Source organism: Cupressus sempervirens, chromosome 10 (genome assembly GCF_028749045.1).
Source record: "Cupressus sempervirens isolate cs-2001-9-10 chromosome 10, ASM2874904v1, whole genome shotgun sequence".
NCBI lineage: Eukaryota > Viridiplantae > Streptophyta > Pinopsida > Cupressales > Cupressaceae > Cupressus > Cupressus sempervirens.
Window position 1 is genome coordinate 681,699,148 of NC_143127.1, and position 24,449 is coordinate 681,723,596.

The 24,449-nt window shown below is 36.7% G+C and overlaps 1 protein-coding gene across 6 annotated transcripts in view; it reads left to right on the plus strand.

Annotated features, from left to right (window-relative positions):
* LOC149535647 (CAAX amino terminal protease family protein) overlaps window positions 1–24,449 on the plus strand; it is a 183,717-nt gene that overhangs the window by 44,772 nt on the left and 114,496 nt on the right. For all 6 annotated transcript variants that reach the window (XM_089803459.1, XM_089803461.1, XM_089803462.1 and 3 more), the window contains 2 exons: window positions 5,133–5,243; window positions 5,372–5,454. In XM_089803459.1, coding sequence (XP_089659585.1) covers window positions 5,133–5,243; window positions 5,372–5,454 — 194 coding nt within the window. The remainder of the gene's footprint in view (window positions 1–5,132; window positions 5,244–5,371; window positions 5,455–24,449) is intronic.

A 24,449-nucleotide genomic window follows, 5' to 3' on the forward strand; every position in this document is an offset into this window, starting at 1 on the left:
TAAAAAATAAAATTTATTCCAAATCAAATATTCAGTCAAGATATACAAACTCTCGACAAATCAACCTTCACACCTCTCTCCATGATGCACATGCTTTCATCTCTGTTGGGTCCCTACCCATACATAATCATGGTTACTTATTCCCCTTTCTATGTAGCAGTTTTATTCCTCCATTTCCATTGATAAATCACAGCCTCTTTTTCAATCTTTATGCTCTTCCGAAACAAATATTTGTCCTCCTTATGTGGTCAGTTCTCAGAGTGTTCTTGCTCGAACTATTGTCTTCTTTTCCTCTGTGCTGCCTCCTCGTCCATTAGCAAAGGCTGAGTGGGGTCTCTTCCACTCCATGCACTGCTTCCCTCCCATTCATACGCAGCCCCTTGCAGTGTCTGTCTCAAACTTATGCAGCTTCTCTTGTACTGTGCCACACGCCTCTTCTTCTCTGTCAAAACAAAACATTTCTTTTCTAGTCAAAACAAAACATTTATATCAGTTGGATCATTCTATTCTATTGATGCCTCTTCATTTCATCCTCTGTGGCTATGCCTCTTTTTATTCTCTCTATCCACTTCAAAGAAGAAGAAACACCTTTCTTGAGGTTAGAGAAGATTTTGGCAATACACCTACCAATGCATTTGAGTGAAAGTTTTTGATGTCTTTCTCACACTTAAATCTTGTGCATATGAGACAGTCATTGTAGGACATAATTATCTGAATTTATTCTGTCCACAGATGACATGCCTTTTCTTTGCTTCACAGTTTGGATTTACATCTGTCAAATGCATTTAATTGAGAGTTTCTAAAGCCTTACACCAAGGCGCCCACAAATTGCATGTGTCTGCAAAAACAAGAACCAGTAGGTTAATGGATGTAAATTTTATTTTTTCCAAAGCTTCTATTCAGGTACGCACAAGTAAGATGCTGGCAATGGTTGGAAAATTTGGCTTTGTGCTTGCTTAATGATGGTGGCAAATTCACTTGTGCATAGTCTTTAATCATCACATTCCATGGGACAGCATTTCTTTGTAAACGATTAAAAGTGCATTGTATATATTCCACATATTGCAGCTGTTTCCATAGAGAAGAGAGGAGTGAACATTCCAAACCAAAAAAACACCTGAATTGAAAGAGAAAAAAAGGAATATGTTTCTGGTTGATGCCAACTGCCAATTCACCTGGGATGCTTCTGTGTCTGACACGTTGGGTAGGGAAATTTTGTGAGTAGAACTCAAAATGGAGTTAGGTAGTTGGACTATCCTTTCAGGTTGTAAACAACCTGTAGTGAACTCCATTGCTCATGTAAGAAGATAAAGCTTCTTCCTCTGTCTCTTCCAACACTTAGCTGGGACACTTACCCTCTTCCTCCACCAAGTGTGTCATCTTGTCCTCTTTCCTCTTGAGGATTCATGTCCATTGTGTTCCAAACTCCTCCACCAACATCTCTTTCTTTCCTCCTAATACTCTCTACTTTCCTCTTGTTCTTTGTGGAATTTTGTCCATTGCAAATTGATCACCTCCACCCATGTTTCGTGAAATATCCCAGTTGGATATATTCCCCAAATTTACTATCAAATAAAATTCAGAAAAAAACAACATATATTTTATACAAATAAACCCAGTAAAATAAACCAACAATGGATCGGTAAATTCTCATTTAAAGACCTCAAAATACATTATTGCATTATACATCAGCAATACAATAACCAGATATCAAAATCCAATCTTAAATACAGTTACATAGTTAGATTGGAAAGAAACAATAGAATGCACCTGTAGTCTCAAATGTGAATCCACCACAGAAGATGAACTGGGGGTACATCCAATCCATCTAGAAAATCCTGAAGTTTTCCGTTCTCAGGATTCATCAAGAAAGCTAGCAGCTTCCCAAAGTTCTCTAAAGAGAAACTAGAAAATCAATCTCAAATCCAAGCCTAGCTGAAAATGAACAAGACTTCCTCTTTTAATGCTCAAGAGTGACTCTTTAACTGCCTTCTGTCTTTTCGTCTAATTCTTTTTTGCCACCTTTAACCCACTTCATAATATTAATTTGACCATTTTATAAATTTTCCTTTAGCCAAAATTAATGTTGTATGTGGACATTAGGATTTCTAATGTCTCAAAAAGGGGACATTACAAGTCCTCCCTCCTCGAGATTACTTGTCCTCAAGCAATCGGTACCAGGATCCCATATAAGTCTGGAAGTGGGTCCAAACACTCAACACCCATATCAAATTTGCAATTCCTCTCTCTTATTTTCAATTTTGTAAACAAAAGAAAATTGAACTCAACATCTTTAGATTCACCTCATTCTCTTTTGCTGCCCCAAATTCTTTTTCATTCTCATCTTTATCATCTATAACCTTTTCATATTCCACCTTTGCAGTCACCTCTTCTCTTTATGTACCGCTGCCACAACTTTCTCTGCTTCTGCGATGAACAAGTTCAATCCTCTCAATCTCTTCCTCAAGTGACTCTCGCTCTTCATCAGGTTCTTCATTGAAGACTGGACTTGTAAGCATCACCGAACACTATCGCAACCTTATGCTCATTTGCCATATCCATGTCCTCCAAAAAACATCTATGGACTGCTGCAGATTTCCTTTTCCTCATCTCTTACTTTATCTCCTTCAAGGTATCTCACACGTTTTGCATCAATTCTTGTACTTCCCTTTCAGACACTGTCATCCATATCTTCTTTTTCCTCCTCCAACATAGGAATCGTGTAAACCCACACTTATTTCTTTTCTCCATTATTGGTTTCAGGTCTCTCCAATTCTCACCGTTGCAAGACTCCAACACACTTGCACCAGTCTCTCAAGATCCTCGCAGGCTGTTACTAATTCAATCTCTTAGTGGCATCAAGCTTTCAAGCAATTAGGACTTCACCTACCTGCAATGATCCTTTTGAGCCCTCTTCAAACGCTTCACATTCTCAAGTGCAAATTTCCTCATGGTCATCGATCTGTCCACACAACTTCACTATTCACCTGCAAGTCCTGACATGGGTTTCCTCACATTTGATGCTTTACCTATGCACTCAGAACCTCTGGCTCTGATGCCATTTGACACAGAAGAGGTTACTCCTCTAGCCCCAAAACTCAAATGTAAACAATTGAAGAGACCCTTTGCTTTCATTCTAAAAATAAACTTAATTTCAAATCAAATCTTTGGACAAGGTGCACACACTCTCTGCAAATTCAACTCTTACACCTCTCTCCATGATGCACACTCTTCATCTTTGTTGGGTCACTACACACACCATCATGGTCACTTAATCCCACTTCCACACAACTGTTTAATTACTGCCTTTCCATTGATGCATCACAAACCTTATCAATCTTTATGCAGTTCCAAAACAAATATTCATCCCCCCTCTTTGCATGGTCAGATTTTAGAATCTCTGGGTCTTCTTCCTCGAACTACTGTCTTCTTCCCATTGGCACTACCCCTCTTCTGTTACCAAAGGTTGAGTGGGGTCTCTTCCACTCCATGCGCTGCTTCCCTCCCACTCATACACAATCCCTTCCAATGTCTGTTTGTCTCAAAGTTTTGTAACCTCTTTTCTACAGTGCCCCATGCATCACTCCTTTTCTGCAAAGTAAAAACTTTTGTAGAAGTTGATCGATTCTGTTCTATTGATCACGCCTCTTCGTTTGACCCACCATGTCTCTCTCTTCTGTTCTATGTCCAGTTTGAAGAAGAATAAATACCTTTCTTCACGTCAAGCAAGAAATTTGGCATTGCACCTACCAATGCATTGGAGTGGAAGTTTTTTGTCTTTCTTACACTTTCATCTTGTGCATAGGAGGAAGCTATTGCCGGACACAATTCTATGAAGGCATTCTGTCTACAGACCATATGCCTTCTCTTTGCTTTGTTCCACACTTTGGATATACATCTGTCAAATGCATTGGATTGAGAGTTTCTAAAGTGTTATGCCAAGGCTCCCACAAATTGCATACGTGTATAAAAACAAGAATCAGTGCGTTATGATGGATGTCCAAAATCTATTCCAAAGCTTCCATGTAGGTACATAGAAGTAAGATTCTGGCAATGGTTTGCAACTTGGCTTTATGTCTGCCTAATCATAGTGACAAATTCACTTATGCATAGTCTGCAATCATCACATTCCATGGGATGGCATCTCCTTGTAAACAATTTAGTGTGCAGTGCATTGTAGATATATTGCAGTTTCCGTAGAGGAGAGAAAATGCCTCACCAAAAAAAAAAAAAAAAACAAGAATTGAAAGAGACAAAAATGGAAATGTTTTTGGTTGATGCTGGTCACTGATTCACCCGTGATGCTCCTGCATCATCTTTACTGTATATGTTCTTCTTATAATTTAGATAGGATGGTGCAACTCATGTTCACACTCCTGATCCAACTCATCCAATCATGAAGCCGGGAGCATCAATTTTCTATGAAATTCCATTCTGTAAATGGGGGTAGGTTAGGATGGGGCATTGATTAATTAAGTGTGAATTCTTCAAATCTTTCTGGTTTTGAAGGGTAGGTCTTTCCATCTCGGCACATCAAATTGGGTGCAGTGATCCCCTACACTTGATGGTTGATGAAGCTAAATCTGTAACGTCACATTCCTTTCCAATGCTCTGTTTATCCATTTCCCTGTAAGAACTGTCCATTCAGGTCTTATGTTGAGGTTTACTCCAAATCTACCATTTGTAATAATTAAGGAGCACAAATGAACAGGAGCATGTCAAATGATCAGTGTTTGTTGTTATTTTTGTTTCAGTAATTATATGATGGTTTGCATACACTGAGATCATTTTAGTACAATAGAAAGAGATGTTTATTAAATAATATCTTACAGTGCAATTCCTACTCTTTTGCATTGTTTCAGTTCGTTTAAGACAAATTAATGGTCTCATGATAAGTTTTCTGTGTGTTTGGAATAGAAACTCTCTAAAAATGAGATTGAATGCATTTTGTAGACAGAGAGTATTGAACTGTATTCTTTGGGGCTTTCTATCTTATCTGAGTTAACTATATGCAGAACTGCAAAAACTGATCTTTAGCTTTGCTCTGTTCTGAATATAAGTTAAAAATCTTTCTGTGTATCCAATATCACTAGCCTCATTATAGCCAATTTTTGAGGGTTGTGTTGGAGCAGTTTCTTGTTGACAGGATTGGTAGAAACAGCAGCAGTATCTTATCTTGGAATTCTCCCTGGGCGTCTGACAAGTTTTGATGGACAAGCTACACTCCTGTTCATAGATCAATTGTATGAGATACTGCTATTTGCTCATTATTCTTATTTGGAAACGTTTCTTTCTTCGTTCTTTGTGGAACATAATATACTTGAGACGTGGGTTCTATGTTTTAAACTTACCCTATCTTTTTCATCTGCAGTCTAATAACAGCAGTTGGTCTTTCTGTCATATACACAATTGTTAACCGCTATCAGCCTCTCCCAGATGACTTCTTTCGCTTTGGTAAATGCTGACCTTTCAAAATTAAAATTTTAGTGGCCATTTGTTCCTTCTAACTTTTTTTCCTGGCTTTATTGCTAGTTTGTGGCTGTAATGTTTCGACAAAATGACTCTCTAAAGATATAGTCATTCTTTCCTTTCAAACACGTCTATTTTGTTGTTCATGCATGATACTCCATTTCTATTGTAAGAAACTCATAAACCTAGCCTTCTAAGTCATGATAAAATCTGCGTGTGTCTATACATGGTGGTGTGTTAAATTTAAGATCAACTTTCTGCTTGACCCTCTTTGTTCCCTCATGATCCACCTGAGTTGAGAATGTCAAATCTATAATTCCAGGAATTTTCCTTATGTGTAGAGGTTTATCTCAGAAAGGAAATGCCGCTAAAGAACATCTCTGAATGGTCAAGTGACTCAAGTCACATGGAATATTGAAATCTCATGAACATGAGCCACGAACTAGTGCCTATATATTCACAGAGAGGAATGAGTGTCTCAGATTACTTTAACCACAGATACACAGAAAGATATAATTATTTTTTAACTTAAAAAAAATTAATATAATTTTTAATAGTGCAATAACTTTGGGGAATGTTGATTAGTGTAATTCTACTCCATCAAAGAATATCATAATTAGCACTTGCGCCTATAAGGGTTCAAGGTATAGTCCAATAGGAAAGAAAAGGTAAGTCTTAGACATATTTTATCTTCTTAGAATCAATTATACAAGGTATAAATATTAATAAAGTCATTTTGGTACAAAAATTATGTGTATTAAATTATTCATCACACTTGTGTTGAACATCTTTTGTATCTTCTTTTATGCATGCCATCAACTATCAAAGAAAATATACATAAAATATGAAATATATCAGCAAAGCCTTACATGACACAAGGAAGATCTATTATGATATCATATGTTTTGGAATCAATTTGAGTATTGCAATGAACAATTTATTCCCAGAAACTTGTAAATTTTATATTTTTCTTTCCTATGCTATACTAGAAAATAAAAATGTAATTCTTAGAGTTAGAATGATATTACTAGAGCTTTATAGCCGCCATAAATATACACTAGCATATTTAGAGAAATCTATTATAAAGACCCGAGAGATATCTTTAAATGAATTATAGTTATTCTATAAACTTGTAACCCTAACCATTAGCTTAGATATAGATTAACTATAAATGGACCACAATATAATAATATAATATATAATCATAACCTTAGCTGAAACCTACTTTACTCTTAACCATAACCATTAGTTTTATCCTAACCCTAACAATAATCTTCACCATTACCACTTTTGAACCCAAAATGACCCCTTATCCTAACCATATCCTAATTAAACTATAATTATAAATACATCTTAAAGTTAACACTAATTGAATTATAAGATTAAACTAATCTTGGTTATAGTTTTGGCTATTGACATTCAAATTGATGAATTGAAAAAACAGACATAAATAATATAAAACGAAGTATAGAGAATTTTATGAAGATTAAATTTATATTTGTTCGACATTATATATAATGATACATTAAAGAAATGTCAATTTGAATATAAAGAAAACTCAATTCATAAGTGAAAACTAAACCGAATTATAAATCTAGGAAGCTGTAATGTTCTCGTGTCGCTTCAATGCCTGCGGAAGTACCTTCAGTTTATGAGACCAACAAATAGAGACCTTGTACATGGTAGAAAGCCGAAGGTCGCATGGTAGGAAGCCAAAGGTCGCATGGAAGGAAGCTGAAGCCTGCACGGAAGGAAAGAAAACACTTATAGGAATAAAGGTGTCATACAGGGATTGAATTCGCTATCTAGAAAGTACTGTGCATTCCAACTTATATGCCAGATAAGATAATATTAGAACACCAATTGCACAAGATATATGCCAAACAAGAATAGATAGATATTCGCCCATGATATTTGTAGACAAAAATGGCACTCCATATGTGCCAGACCCGAGGCAAAGTGATAAAAAGAATCAGAATAGGGTAAGGGTTTAATCCCACCGAAACCAAAATAGCCATGTGGGGAAGCTCTTCCACTTCCGAAATAGTGAACAATACATAACCCCAACAAGAATTTGCAGTACAAAGAAATAATCCAAATTGCATATCAACAACTTCCTAATGCCACACATAAATACCGCTTCGGAGAAAAAAAGAATGCCGATACGACAAACACCTACGGATAATCAATAAAAAATGATCACTTTAGTAATTAAATCAATTAATTAAATTAGGCCTTGTGATATTATCTAATTTTTAGGACCATTTAATTAATTAACCTAATTAATAAAATTATAAAAAATTGTGGACATTACAAATCCTCACCGCCCAAAGATTGCTTGTCCTCAAGCAATCCATCATCAAACGGTTTGCTCACTGCAGCTCCAGAATCCCAAACCAAGCACGAATAGTTGTATCTATTGAAGTCTTCATATTGCATCATGATTATGTACACGCACTTGGATGTAGTCAAGAAAAGTAAATATCCATCAAGCTTTCGTTGCACCACTCTGATATCAACATGGCCATGCCCAGAGTCATTAGGATCCTATTGAGACAGCTTGATGATCAGATCCAAAGCCTTTATACCATCATGCTCATACATTTCTTCAGGGATCTCATAGCTTAGGTACAACTTGTAGTTTCCATGAGGATGCCCCACACATGAAGAGGTCACAATCATGTATGCCTCGGGCCTAGTGAAAGGGTAAACTCCATATTCAATCAATTGTAAAGATTGCTCATGCAAACAATCCTTGAGCAAGTTCGCATCACCTAGAAGTTGAATAACTACTGATAGAGCCTGCTTATTTGGAGGGTCATTGGTAGAACTTACATTCCCATTAGGTTGATGGTCAGGAGTTGGTTCAATGATATTGTGTAATTGTCTTCTTCCAAAATCCTTGATCTTGGACTTGGGTACCAAATAGAGACCAACAAGTAGAGATGTCGTACATGGTAGGAAGCCAAAGGCCGTACGAAAGGAAAGAGAATACTTATAGGAATAAAGGTGTTGTACATGGTTGAATTTGCTATCCAAAAAGTACAGTGATTTCCAACTTATATGCTAGATAAGATGATATTAGAACACCAATTTCATAATATATATACTAAACAAGAATAGATGTTGAACATAGATATTTGCCAATTATATTCGCAGACAAAGATGGCATTGTAGATGTGCTAGACCTGAAGCAAAGTAATACAAAGAATTGGAATAGGGTAAGGGTTTAATCTCACTGAAACTGAATTAGCCAAGTAGGGAAGGTCTTCCACTTCTGAAATGACAAACAATATAGAACTCCAATAGGAATTTGCAGTACAAAGAGATGATCTAAATCGCATATTAACAACTTCCTACACGCTGCATATAAATATCCCTTTGGAGAAAACTCCTGATGGTTTACTAAAGAACGCCGACATGGCAAACAGCTATGGATAATAAAAATTGGGCCCCTTTATTAATTAAATGAATCCTTGTGATATTATTTAATTTTAGCAACACTTAATTAATTAACATAATTAAAATATTTTATTAAAATTGGGACATTTATAAATCCTCGCTGCCCAAAGATTGCTTGCCCTCAAGCAATGCATCATCAAACAGTTTGCCCATTGCAGCTCTAGGATTTGAAACCAAGCGCAAATAGTTGTATCTATTGATGTCTTCATGCTGCATCATGATCACATACACACACTTGGATGTCGGCGAGAAAAGTAAATATCCATCAAGCTTTTGTTGCACCACTTTGATAAAAACATGACCATTCCCAGGGTCATTAGGATCCCATTGAGACACCTCGATGATCAGATCCAAAGGCTTCATATCGTGATGCTCATAAATTTCTTTAGGGATCTCATAGCTCAGTTGCAATTTGTAGTTTCCATGAGGATGCCTCACAGGCAAAGAGGTGGCAATTATGTATGCCTTAGGCCCAACCAAAGGGTAAACTCCATATTCAACCAACTGTAAAGATTTTTCTTGCAAACAATCCTCAATCAAGTCCACATCACTAGGAAGTTGAACAACTATCGATAGAGCCTTCTTATTCGGAGAGAGTCATTGGTAGAACTCATTTTTCCATCAGGTTGATCGTCAGGTGTTGGTTCAACAATATTTGTGCAATTTTTTCCAGAATCTTTTCCTTCATCTTGTACTCAAGTACCAAGTAGATTCTCTCTTTGTAGTAGATGATGTCATCGACTACCTTCTATCGGTTGTCCTGAATGTCACCATCCATTAGTTTGCATGCAAAAGTGTTCTTGGAGTAAACGACCAACAAATGTGTAATGTCCCCATTTTGAGCAGGTTCTTGCAGTTGGCTTGGTTAGTTTATCATTATGACCTTCATGAGTTGACAGTGGGATTTGAGGGTCTTAGTTATGGAGTTATTAGGCTTTCTGGTGGCCTATGGTAGTTTTGGCTCCATTTTGAGGGACTTACTATTTATAGTAAGTGAACAATTAGTTTTGATGACCTTAGTTGAAGAAGAGGAGTTGAGTGATGCTCTTAGTTATTTCTGGTTTTTGGTTTGGGCTCCAAGAATCTTGGAGGGAGCACCTATTTTTAGTAAGTCATCCCATTAGGTTCATTCATCATATTTCTTCATCAGGATCACTCCCATGTTGTGAGATTTTGATTTTGATGCTTCTTTAGTCGTTTTCGCAAGACAGGTGAATTATTATTATTATTCAACTAAATATGTTCAATTTTTGTTGGTATTGTATGTTGGCCACTTCAATGTCATTGCTCGTTGGAACTGTGTTGAAAAGTTTTAAATCTTGGGCACAAGAAACAATGGCCTCGCGTGTAAGTGTTACATCCCAAATTTTTGCTCATTTAAAATAGCCATATAATCATATTTTTCATATGAATGACAATTGATTAGTTAAAACAGTTGACTGTTATGGTCTTGTGAAATGGAAATTATGGTTAACCATTTTGATTCATGTGAAAATTACTTGTAAATTCCTCGTTACTAACTCTACAAAAAATGGAAATTTACATTTCAAGAAATTATAAAGAGTTGTTAGTAGTATGGTGGTTAGCCATTGTGACAATAATGAAATATTTTTGTTAATAGTTATCTTGATTTAAAATTTAGAAATATGTTATTATCGCAGACAGGGATAACTTTAAGAAACCCCCCTCTAGAAAAACATATAAAATTTTGGCGAATCAAACATTAGTTCGAGGGGGAAAAATTAATTTCTATTAGCAAATTTGTTTTTTTAAGTAGGAAAAAAATTAATTTTACTGGACATATTTTACAATTATTTGAAAATTCTATAAAATCTTGGCGAATATTTCATTATTGAAGAAAATTGTAGATAGAAGTACACAGACCTAGAAACCATGATTTATTATTATTATTATGGATCATAATTAATTATCAAACTTGAGGGATAAATTTAGCCCATTGTTATTATTACAGTTTCACTTCAACTTATTGAATGGTGGTTTTGGGAAACACCCCTATTGTTTCTAATTGTTGGATGATCCTAAAGCAATGGCCTAAATCCTATTTTAGGCCAAACTTTTTAAAGGATACCAAGTTTTAAAGAAAGTCCTTGAAATAAAGACACGTGTCACCTAATCAAATCTATTTTGAGCCAAAGTGAGAAAAGATAAAGAGTTTCATTGAAAGTCCTTGGGATAGAGAAACATGTCAAATTTATGTACTTAACCTGTAAACTAGCTTAAATTTTACCAAATATTGGTGAATATGACCATCGACTAGGACAAGTCTTGGAAATTGTAGGCAAAAATGTTTAATCTGTCGCATGAAAAAGTTAGATTCCATTGGCGAAGTCATCACTAAAATACAAATACTTATGTATTATTATTGATGATTGACCTAAGCATGGGAACCCAATTTTCGTAAAGTGTAGGCGACATGGCCACCCCAAAAGTGTAACAAAATTAACCAAATTTGCAGTCCCCAATGAGTGAGATTAGCCAATTGGTGAATATTAGCCACTTAAGTTATCCTTGATCGTAGAAGTATACTTTTTGGATGCAGGAATAGACGAAAAGGGGCTAAGCATTGCTAAACAGAATTCAAGGGATGGGGCACCAACAAGGTCCATTAGTAGACCATCAAGTATGGGTTCTAACCATCTTGGTGAAGGATTTAATCAGCTAGGTAACACAGTGTATACCTTGGACAATCATGAGCTACTTGGTTAATTTTTAATACAAGAAAACCGTTAAACATTTATTAACATAAAATTGTTACCTTCTTTTTATTTTGAGATCGTTGAGTGGTCGTTGGAATGTAACTCTATATATTGACACCATGTTATTTTAACATCTATATATATATATATAAATATATATACATGTGTGTGCACAAATTAATATATTGATAAAAGGAATCTCATGATTCAAATTACACACGTGTGCACACACACACACATATATGTATAGGTGTACGTACAATTATAGGTGACACCAATAGCATGATGCCAATATATCTTAATATACAATCATGAAAAAGTATAATCTTTATGTCTTTAATTTTGGCTCCATATTGATGAGCGGTTATCGCCTTCATATCGGCATTATTCCTTTTTAAATATTTTAAATTTTGGTGGAGTTACTTGTGACCGATGGCTGGCCATGCACTGTCATTCTTTCTTCTTTCTTGTAACTGTAATTTGAGTAGATTCTTCCTCCACTGCCTGAGGAGTGTACTTTTGCTTCTCGTACTTAGCTTTGAGTTTTCATCATAGAAAGAACTCCCATCAATAGCATATCATAAATCCTTGTTCATATGGAGCACTAGAAGAGCTGTAGTATCCAACGCCATAGGCAACTTTTCTGGGCTGTTGCCATTGAACAATAATAGATAGAGAGCATCCGACCATCAATAGGTCATGCAGTTATTTTCCTTCTATATATTATTGCCATCATTCTCTGTTCTTGTCTATTTAAATGTGGAGGACAACGGTGGAATTAAATTGTTGTAGTTTCTTTTATCTTTCTTGGTCATGAACAAAACAACAATGGCCGAAGATAAAGGCTATAGAAAGTAGCTTAAAGAGTATTAGATATTCCCAATCCTTTCTTATTACCATGTTTTAGGGTGTTGATGGAAACATAGACCCGCATCTGTATTGAAGTTAATTGTCGTCTCTATGAATATTGAATTGAGCACATCTCTAATGGCTTTCTCTGTGCATGAATATAAGAAGCAAGCACTGATATTTTACATAAGGCATCGATCTAACTTATACAGTGGTGTTGATCATATGCCACTGAGATAAGATTAGTTCGGATGGAATAAATTTGAATTGTCAGAATGATATCTGCATTATTCATGATTCTTGAATCTCCTAGGATTCACCCTAGATTGTAATGGTCAAGTGATAAATGAGTGGGTAGGAGAGACATTGGACAAATGAATGTCAGTAAAAGGAAGTAAAGGAACAAATAAATTGCTTATACCGAGTTAGCTCATGGTTTTCCAAAATGTATTCTTGTTGTCAAGTTGAGCGGTGGGTGATCGGGCTCATTGATAACCCACTAAAATCCTTGGCCAAGGTTGGTTAGTGTTGTGAGGTTTTCACACCATCGCCCCAAAATTTTGGGGACCCCCTTTTTTTGATCGCCTCGGCAAATTTTTGGATTGTCCAACAATTTTGAGTTTTGAAAATTTCACTCCTTGGCACCTTCGGGACAAATGTGGGGAGACTTAGCTTATTTTCACCCGGCTTCGCTTGATATTCCAGAGCCACCAATTTCATCCCTAGGCCGGACAAAATTTTTAAGAGCAATATTTGGCAGGATAAAATTGTGAATTTTGTACTTAGACATTTTCTTTTGAAAATTTGGATATAATTGTATAAATTTGGATAATTTTCAAAAAATGAAAATTTTGTTAAATTTGGTCTTTTGGAAAATCTTAATTATTTTTTGGTGAAGAAAATTAATTTTTCTAATGGTGAAGTCAAATTGCAAAATCGATTTTTAGGCTTTAGAGAAATAATTTTATTTGTGTTAAAATGCTAAAATTGCTTAGCAAAATCGATTTGAATTAAAATTGCAAAATTTGGCTTTAAATGGATTAAATTGCCTTGAAAACTTTTTTGCCATTTAATGAAATTGGTAATTTAATATTGAAAAAATGGCTTTTGATTAGCCAAAATCCGATTTTAATGATGTATTAATTACTAAATCCTCATAAAATGGAAGCATTTAACATCTCCAAGGCATTGTTTAATTTCTTTTTGCAAATTGAAACTAATTGGCAATTTAAAAAGTTAATTTTCATCATGGCAAAATTAATTTTAGCTAAGTATTTAATTGTGGGTCATAATTTTGCATTAATTATTTGTTTTTTCTTTCTTCCAGGGTCCAAGTCGGCTAGCTTGGAGAGAGTAAGAAAGTTGGGTATAAGAGGAGGCCTCTCTCCCATTTTCTTCCTCACATCTCACTTCTCCTTCTCAAGGTGTTGGCGATTTTGCAAGAGCAGATCTGCACTCTTCTTGCTTGGCGAATTTTGTAGGAGCCAAAATTTGTGGGGGCCAAAATTTGTGGGAGTCGAATTTTGTGGAGAGCGAAATTTGTGGAAGATAAAATTTTGATTTTTGCAAGAGGCTACAATTTTTGCCATAGTTTGGGTAATTTTATTTGGAGGTGAATTGCATGATAAATTTCTGATTTGCAAGGGATTTGAAGTTCTTAAGGTCAAGTCCTAATTCCGAAAAGTCGCTGTAAGATTATTGGTTAAGGTGAATTTTCATCATCTAGAGTTGCAAGGGGTCCTTAAGCTGACATCCTTCTTTCGTTCTAGTCTTAGGATTGCTTCCCTTGGTTCTACTTACCTTCTGGTCCACCACTCTACCATCCCGTAATAGGGTGACGAGCATGGAGGATGTTAGTGCAACTAAGAATCCCAAGTGGACAAGACTAAGAAAGACAAAGAGGATATGATGCCCAAAACACCCTTCTTCTCGAAAATGAAGAGAATAATTGACACCAATATCGCTACAGTGGACATGATACGGATGAGGGAAAGACCAAAGCAAGGACAATCCCCCTTGGCAAAGAGGATGTCAACGAGATATATTTTGGATCAAAGTTGGATGAGTTGGGAAAGATTGCTATCAAGAAAAAGCATTTGGGCACCCTTTCCTCTCTCAATGCTTTTATTGGATTTACAAAAGAATATGAGAAGGATCACAAAAGGATACTACAAGCAGAAGCGTGGTGAAGTCAGCGGAACTCTGGGCGAAGCACACACCTTGCCCTCCTATGGAAGAAGTTAACGAAAGGCTAGCTAAGTTCATCGCCTTAGCTAAGAAAATGAAAGAAAATGGAAGATTTATATTAGAAGATCATTTGATGTAAGCCCAAGTGGCAATTTCTCTTTCTTCTAGAATAGGACACGTGTCTATTTCTGATTGGCCACCATTTTGGTGCCTTCTCATTAGTTGCCACTTTTTGCACTTTTTTCATTGGTCCATTGATGAGGTGGCATCTTCTCATTGGCCGATGGGGTGGCAACCCTAATTAGGGTTTTTAGGATCCAATCTAGACTGTTGATCTTGTTTTGATCTCCACTGTCTGTTGTATTTTTGGCCCCTATATAAGGCCATTTGCTCTCATTTGTAAAGTGTTGGAGAAATTGTTGCGAAGATAATACCAAAATTGCTGTCTTTTTCATTGTTGCGATTAGCATGTTGATTAAGAACATTGGGTGTCATTGCATGTTTTCTACTTCCACTTAGTTAGATTTCCTTTTCAAGTTGTTGAAGCAAATTTCATTTCAAGTTGTTTAAGTGAGAGTAAAGTAGATGGATAGTTGCATGGTAGCATTAGTAGGTGTTTGATAGGGATCACTACTAGACCACTAGCATCCTAGCGGCTTGTTGAGAAGCCTTGCGTGTCAAACTAGTTTATTATTCCTTTGAATCATTGCACCTATGGAAGTGAGGCCGTTGGTCAGCTCTCATTAGGTTCGATCCCCGTCCATTTGCTAACCTTCCATTCATAGGAGTAGGAGTAGAGTAGTGAGTAGTTGGGTAGTCGAAGCTTAGAGAAGGAAGTTAGGGAAATTAGTCAAATATCATAACACATCCATTCACCTTCCATGACCATCTCTTTCCCATCAACATCATCACTGGCAGACCCATCCTCCATCATCACTACCATCAACATTCTCTGCCACCCGCACATTTCACAAACTGAGCCACCATTACCTTCATCCCACCAAAGTCCAAGTCATCCTCGAAAGAATAGCGTAAGGCCGCCTACGTGATTATCAACAAATCACATCGATAAAACTGAGCGAGTATCCAACAGTGTAAGGAACATTGGAGTTATACTCATGTCCCATGAGCAATAACTTTTCAAGAGAGGAGTTGCATGTTTGATATCCTGTATCGAATAGTCAAATCCTAATATGTTATGTAAGTGATACAAAACTCACATCAACAGTTAGTGGCTCATTTGTCACAATTGATCACTATAGGTTAGAGTGCTAGCTTGCAGAGGAAAGGTTGATGGAGGATATCTACTGCCTTGTCTATTGCTTAGCCGACACTCTAACACTGGAATGCTCAAGTTGCAGAACCAGGGTGCCCCAAGCCTAACCTCGGGGTAGGGAGGGTCTTTCTCGAATGAGATTGTGTGGGGATAAGTTAAGGTTTGCGGTTGGGATGTTAAGCCCATGCTAATGCTTCTCCTCTTCACCAGATGCCGAGGCTTGCACAATACAGTGACAATTATTTGATACATGTATGAATCTTGATCCTTTGTACATTCTATATCTTAATTTAATGTTTCCTTGAGATATGTGTGTTTGTGTGTGCGTGCGCTCCATCATGATGTTCCTATCAAATGTATTGGTAGAAGTTAGTTATGAAAGTTATAATAGTTTCCTTTCATGTGAACTAGAAAAGGGTTGTTACTTTACTTCTGCTTACTTTTTCTTGTACAATGAATTTAGTTGATAGTTTTTCTTTCTAAATGAAGTAACAAATATAACTACTTTTATGTCATTTTGTTATGACATCCAATTTTATCTTAGAATATGTTTTTACTTAAGCTTAGGAATATTGGTATGTTACATATGGTATCAGAGCACTGGGTTCAACTTCGAACCTTGGGCTCATCACTTATCCACACTAAGAAAACTGAAAATACAGATTTAAATGTTAGTGGGATGTATATACGAAAGACTCCTTGCAAGAAATCCCGACACCCCATATTCTCTTATCTAATAAATAACATGCCGAAGCATGATTATTCCTATTGCTCCATGTGCTTGGATGATGAAACCTTAGCACATGCCTTGCAGGGAATAAAGAAAGGGTTAGATGGATTCTTGCCAGGAAGACAATAGTGAGAAACAAACTTATTTAGGCATGAAATGCCTGACAAATTGATCCTCTCATGATTTTTCATAAAATATGTAAGGGAAGGATAAGCCCAAGATTGAAATTGAACAAAATACCCGAGATTAGGGTATCTGAATTGTAATTAATATTTCCTTTTGTTGTGTCCTAAGAAGAGGAGATTTTTTTTTGTAAATAAATTTGTTACAAATGTAACCCACAATTTTGATGAATATAATAAAATAAGCAATTAGCAAAACATCTTTGTTGTTTTTACACCTTTTTGAGCAATCCTATACATCTAAATGCAAGCATGAAATTGACTTAGGAAATTTTTTGCACACTACCTTAAAAAAATAGGAAACATGAATAACAATGGAAGCCTGTGGACAATGAAGTAACCAATGATATCAATCCTCAGATTTCCTCGAATCTATTGCTTTAGGTTTTGCAAGACACACAAGCGAAGGTGGAAAACATGGAAAAGAGAATGAATGAACTAGCATCCCAAGTTGGGCGTAGTCAAGAGGAGACACACTCCTTGCTCCCACCCAAAACTGAACTTGCAATTTCTGGCCACATCAAAAGAGGTACTCAAGCCTCACTCATCCAAATTGAGAAACAAAATAACTAGAGATAGTTAGCGACTTGTCGTCAGATATTAAAAAGATCAAACCACCTAGGTTCTCGGGCTCCGAATCTGGGGAGGATGCAGAGGCTTGGTTAACTGAAATGGAACAGTACTTTGAAATCAGGAGTTTTTCCAAAAATTCCAAAGCAGTATGGGGAATATACCATCTTTTAGGTGAAGCAACTACTTGGTGGGGAAACACTAAGATAGAGCTCAACATTAAGACAACTGAAGTTACTTGGGACAAATTCATCTACATCTTTAAGAACCGATGGTTACCCCAGACCTTCTACAATCAGAAATTGCTAGACTTTGAGAACCTTAAGCAAAGGGATTTGTTTGTATACAAGTACTAGGAAAGATTCACTCATCTGCTAAAGTATGTACCCCCGTATCAGCAAGATAAGAACCTAAAAGTTAGAAAGTTTGTTATGGGTTTGACAATAGGATCGGGGGAGCAGTGGATGTCCTCGCTCCACAAACTATGGAGGAAGCTCTCAAGAGAGTTGTCAGGTAGGAGCATAAAATAAAAAAGGAATGACTCTATCTGGGATAATAAAAGGAAAACTAGTTGGAACGTGGAAAGCTTAGATTTAGGGCCACATAAAAGGCATTTTACAAATAAAAAAACCAATAAACTAGAATCCAAGGGAAATGGTGGCAAAGAGTTCAAGAGTAACTCCAACTTTAATGGGGGTAATAGAGGAAATGAAAAGACAGGACCACCGTCTGGGTGTTTTACATGTGGTGGTGACCACTATGCCAACAAGTGCCCTAGCAAGCCAAATACGAACCAGCCACCTTGACCCCCATTACCACCACAACAAGCTGTCTTTTAGGAAAGGATTCATGCAGCCTTGGATAATCGACAAGCAAAGCAACAGCTGGGTCCAATAGAAACTTCGGGTAAGATCTACAGAATTCCTATTTCTATACTAGTTGATACAGGAGCAACTGAATATTTTATCTCCTCAAAATTGTCGAGTAGATTTCCTAAGATCTAGTTTATGGCAAAACTGTGGACCGTCGAGTATGCAAATCAGATAAGGGCTAAGGTAGAGCAGTGCCCGTTTGAGGTGCGGGTTGATTTTTCGAACTTGTCTATAGAAGTGAATTTGTATGTAGCACCCCTTGGGTCCCATGATATCATGGGTATAAATTGGCTTAGTGAACATAAGGCTAAGGTGGATCGCCTTGCCAAGGTGGTAGAATGTCTAGATGACCGAAAGAATCCCGTGAGCATTAAAGTAATTATGCATGAAATCAAATCTTGCCTGATCTCAACCATGCAACTTAAGAGATGTAGTAGAAAAGGGTGTGAAATCTACGTAGTCAAGATAGAAAAATAAAAGAATCTGTAAGGAATACATACCAAAATGACTACACCTTAGAAGATGGTGAGATCAGAGGAAACTTAGAGGAATCTTTTGAGAACAAGTACCCATATCTTAGGAAATTTCAGGACGTGTTTCCAAAAGAACTCCTGGTTTACCACTATCTAGGGTGTCTGATTTCACTAAAGATTTGATACCTGAGGTAGAGCCTATATCAAGAGCATCCTACCGGATGACCAGTACTGAATTAATGGAACTTCAAATATAGCTTCAACAAGTGTTAGATAAGAACCTTATTTGACCCAGTGTCTCACATTGGGGAGCTCCAGTATTGTTTGTCAGGAAGGACGGGACCATGAGGTTGTGTATAGACTATAGGATGCTTAACAAGGTGACCTTCAAGAACAGGTATCCGTTTCCCAGAATTGATGATCTATTTGAATTTTGATTAGATGAGAGGTGCAACTATATTTTCCAAGATCGGTTTAAGGTTTGGTTATCATGAGCTCCGCATCAAAGATGAAGACATTCATAAAATTGCTTTTAGAACTCAATATGGCCATTATGAATTTATTGTACTACCTTTCAGGCTAACCAACGCTCCGACAACTTTCATGAACCTTATGAATAGCATTTTTCAGGATTGTCTAGATAAATTTGTGATAGTTTTCATTGATTATATTCTCATCTAATCTCAAAATGAGGAGGAACATCAAAAACATTCGGAGATAGTCTTATAGAGACTACGAGAGCATGTTAGAGTGGGTTTGCTGTTGCACTAAAAGATAGATCTGTCAATGTCCGATACAACTACTCAACTTATAGTACACAGGAGATGGTTAAACCCTTGTCACGGATCTTGATGGGAGCGCTGAAAAAATTTCCAACAGTCTCCCCCTCAACGTTACTCGAGGGTTTGAGGATTCGAACCTGTGACCAAGCTCTGATACCACTTGTTAGAGTGGGGTTGCCGTTGCACCAAAAGACTGATATGTTAATGCTTGATACAACCAGTCAACTTATAGTATAAGGAGGCGGTTAAGCCCTTGTCACGAATCCCAAGGGGAGCACTGAACAAATTTCTAACAATCTATCCCTCAACGTTACTCGAGGGTCTAAGGATTCAAACCTTTGACCAAGCTCTGATACCACTTTTTAGAGTGGGGTTGTCGTTGCACCAAAAGATCGATCTATCAATGCCTGATACAACCACTCAACTTATAGTACACAGGAGGCAGTTAAACCCATGTCACGAATCTTGAGGGAGCACTGAACAAATTTTCAACAATTTCCCCCTCAACGTTACCCGAGGGTCTGAGGATTTGAACTTGTGATCAAGCTCTGATACCACTTGTTAGAGTGGGGTCGCCGTTGCACCAAAAGACTGATCTGTTAATGCTTGATACAACCACTCAACTTATAGTATATAGGAGGTTGTTAAGCCCTTGTTATGAATCTCGAGGGGAGTGTTGAACAAATTTCTAACAGAGCATAGATTGTACAAAAAACTATCCAAGAGTTCTTTTTATCAAAAGGAGATTCAATACTTGTGGCAAATTGTATCAGCTTAAGGAATAGCCGTAGATCCCACTAAGATCAAGGCAATCAAAGATTGGCCTGTACCTAGGAACATGACAAAGGTAGAAGCTTCATGGGCTTAATAGGATTTTATAGAAAATTTGTTAGAGATTTCTCCAGGATATCATACCCCATCACTTCACTCCAAACGAAAGGATAGTTCATTTTCACTGAAAAATGGATATCTGAAGGAGAATTTTAACTACTACTTGATACTTAGAGTACCTAATCCATAAGGCCAATTTGTGGTTATAATAGATGCATCTGGGGAAGGGTTAGGAGGTGTACTGATGCAAGAAGATCAAGTTATTGCCTATGAATCTAGGAAGTTGATAAATTATGAACAGAATTATGCTTCACATCATCTGGAATTAGCAATGATTGTTAATGCCCTTCAGATGTGGAGGCACTATTTGATAGCAAAACCATTTGAACCCATTTGAACTTTGGTCAGACCATCACGGCCTGCAATATATATTTACTTAGCCTAACCTTAACACCTGGCAAAGAAGTGGCTAGAATTTCTAGCGGATTATGATTTTGAGATCAGTTATATTAAGGGCAAGGAAAATAAGGTAGCAGACGCTTTAAGATGGCGAAGGCATATATTAGCTATGGTAGCAATAAATACAGGGCTTAGGGAGCAAGTAGTACAACACCTGTTTAGTGACGATTTCTATAGTGAGGTTAGCCAAGCACTTCATAGAGATCATCAAGACCTCAAGTATGGAATTTACCAACTAGAAGAGGATGAACTTTTGAGATATAAAGGTATGATATATATGTATACCTAAGGTCTTGGAAGTCCGAAGGATGATTTTATGAGAAATCACACAGCCCCATATTCTGGACATCCTAGGGTGACCAAGATGTTGGTAGATATGAAACCCTTGTATTTTTGGAAAGGGATGAAAAGAGAAATAGCAGATTCTGTAGCAGGATGCCTTGAGTGTCAGAGGGTCAAGGTAGATCACCGTAATCCAACAGGACAACTACACCCAAATGAGGTTCTTGAATGGAAATGGTACATAATTTCCATGGATTTTATTCAAGGGCTACCCATAACCCAGAATAGACACAACACCATCTTAGTGATTGTGGATAGACTAACCAAAGTGGCTTACTTCATACCAGGTAATTTAAGAGATGGAGCACCAAAGACCACTTACAAGTTCGTCAGAGAAATTTTTAGACTTCATGGGGTTCCAAAAAAGATTATATCCAATAGAGATGCTAGGATAACATTTAGATATTGGCAAACTTTATTGTCAGCTTTGTGAACCAAGCTAAATATCAATTCCGCCTATCATTTGAAAACTGACTGCTAGACAGAAAGGGTAAATCAGGTATTAAATCTCCTAAGAGTGTATTGTATGGATTGACAATACCAATGGGAAATGTATCTTCCCTTATTAGAGTTTTATTATAACAGTTCTTTTTAACCCGCTATCAAGATGACACCTTTTGAGGCCCCATATGACCGTAAATGCATAACCCTTGTAAGTTGGAACCGAATTGAAGATAGAATTATCATTGGGTTGGAGATGCTATTGGAGATGGAATAACAGGCAGTTCAGATCTGTTAGAGACTATAGGAGACAAATGATAGATAGAAAAGTTATGCGTATGCAAAGAGAATACCTCGAGAATTTACAGTGGGAGAAAAGGCTTTTTTAAATGTAAAACCACAAAAGAGCACTATCAAGTTTGGAAAGAATGACAAGTTAGCCCCAAGATAAGTGGGACCATTTGAGGTGTTAGAAGTTGTAAACCTGGTAGCCTACAAGATTGCAATACCTCCAGCCCTTGCTAGAATGCATGATCTATTTCACGTATCATATCTTAAGAAATATATAACACACCATGAGCATATAATTAATTGGAGCCTTTTGTAGGTGCGAGACCCAAGGGAGGTGGAAATAGAATCGCTTAGAATACACGAGGTGCATAAGATTTGCTTGCGAAATTGGAACATAACCCACTGCAATGTTCAAGGGTACCAATATGCCGAGGAAAATGCTACCTGAGAAGATTATGATATCTTGTGGAAATTTCCCCACCTTTTCTCAAAGACTTGAACCAAAAAAAATCCTGTTAAATTGTTATTTGAACTTTGGACTGTTTTATTTAAATAGAATTTTGTTATTTTATATTATAAAGTTCATCGGGGATAATGAAACACAAAGGGGAGGGTATGCTACATCCCAAATTTTTGCTCATTTAAAATATCCTTATAGCTGTTGTATTTTTCATGTGAATGACAATTGGCTAGTTAAAATTGGTGAATGTTATGGTCTTGTGAAATGGAAATTATGGTTAACCATTTTGATTCATGTGAAAATTACTTGTAAATTTCTCGTTACTAACTCTACAAAAAATGAAATTTTACATTTCAAGAAATTATAAAGATAGTTGTTAGTAGTGTCGTGGTTAGCCATTGCGACAATTATGAAATATTTTTGTTTATAGTTATCTTGATTTAAAATTTAGAGATATGTTATTATCCTAGAAGTATACTTTCCTGGATGCAGGAATAGACGAAAGGGGGGGGGGAAGAATTGCTAAATGGGATTCAAGGAATGGGGCACCAACAAGGTCCATCGACAAACCATCAGGTATAGGTTCTAGCCATCTTGGTGAAGGATTTAACGGCTAGGCAACACATAGTATACCTTGAACAATCATGAGCTAGCTAGTCAATTCTTAATACAAGAAAAACATTAAACTTTTGTTAACATAAAATTGTTACCTTCTTTTTATTTTGAGACTATTGAGTGGTCATCAGAATGTAACTTTATATATTAACCCTAGGTCTTAATGGTCAAGTGATAATGGGTAGGGAGGAGAGACATCCTTGCAAGGACAAATAAATGTCCATAAAAGGAAGTAAAGGAACAATTAAATTGCCTATACCGAGTCAGCTCATGGTTGTCCAAAATGTATTCTTGTTGTCAAGTCGAGCGGTGGGTGATCGGGCTCGTTAATAGCTTACTGAAATCTTTGGCCATGGTTGGTTAGTGGCTCACTTGTCACAATTGATCACTAGAGGCCAGAGTGCTAGTTGATAGAGGAGAGGTTGATGGCAGAGATCCACTGCCTTGTCTACTAGCTTAGCCGACACTCTTACACCAGAATGCTTAGGTGGCAGGACCAGGGTTCCCCAAGCCTAACCCTAGGGTAGGGAGGGCTTCTCGAATGAGATTGTGTGGGGATAAGTTAAGGTCTTTGGTTGGGAGGTTATGCTGCAGTGGCAGATCAGAAAAATGCTACAAGAAGTAACATTGTTGAAAGTGTGACAAAAAGTTAATGTTATGTTTTATGTTTTGTTTTAAATTTTAATGTTTTCAGTTAAGTCCTATGTGTGGTGGCATAACTAGAATGGTAATTCGATGAGCCTTCTAGGTATAGCCACCTAGGACAACGTATGTGTTGTTTTTTCAGCTATGTAGTTTTCTTTAAGTCATAATTTTGGGTGTTCAATAATTAATCCAATCAAATTCTGGACTGTGACAGAAAGTTGGTGACAGTTTTTTCTGATTTCTTGGATTCTCATGATTTCAAGAAATGTTCTTGAGAAGGAGATGTTTCATATTCCGACTGGATAGAGAGAAAAAGCTAGTTTTTGATGTAATAGAAGGACCGAATGCGGAGAGAACAGAAAGTTTTTCATATTTTTGGTGTTGATTTTCTACGTTTTCAGTTGGAAGTGTGATTTTTCCTTTTGTACCATCTTTTGGAAATCAACATTCTGAAAATATACGAATGTTCTAATTTTGCAAATCATATGTAAGTCAATTCTTTGTATTCCTTCATAGTTCAGAGTTTTTTTCTGGATTGTATTATAGTAGGATCGATTGGGGTGTTGTAAGTCTGGCATAAACTATTTTGAGAGTCGTTCCTTGCTAACGGAAATCATTTGACTCTCTGTGATCAGTTCTATGGTCATAGATGAGTATGTATATAAGTTTATTTTTTGCTTTATTTTCTTTTGTCATCCTTGCCGTCAATACGTTCAGCCGTGCGGGTTTATGTCTATGAATCAATTGAATATTTCATATATTCATCGATATGTGATAAAGGGAAAGATTGTTTTTA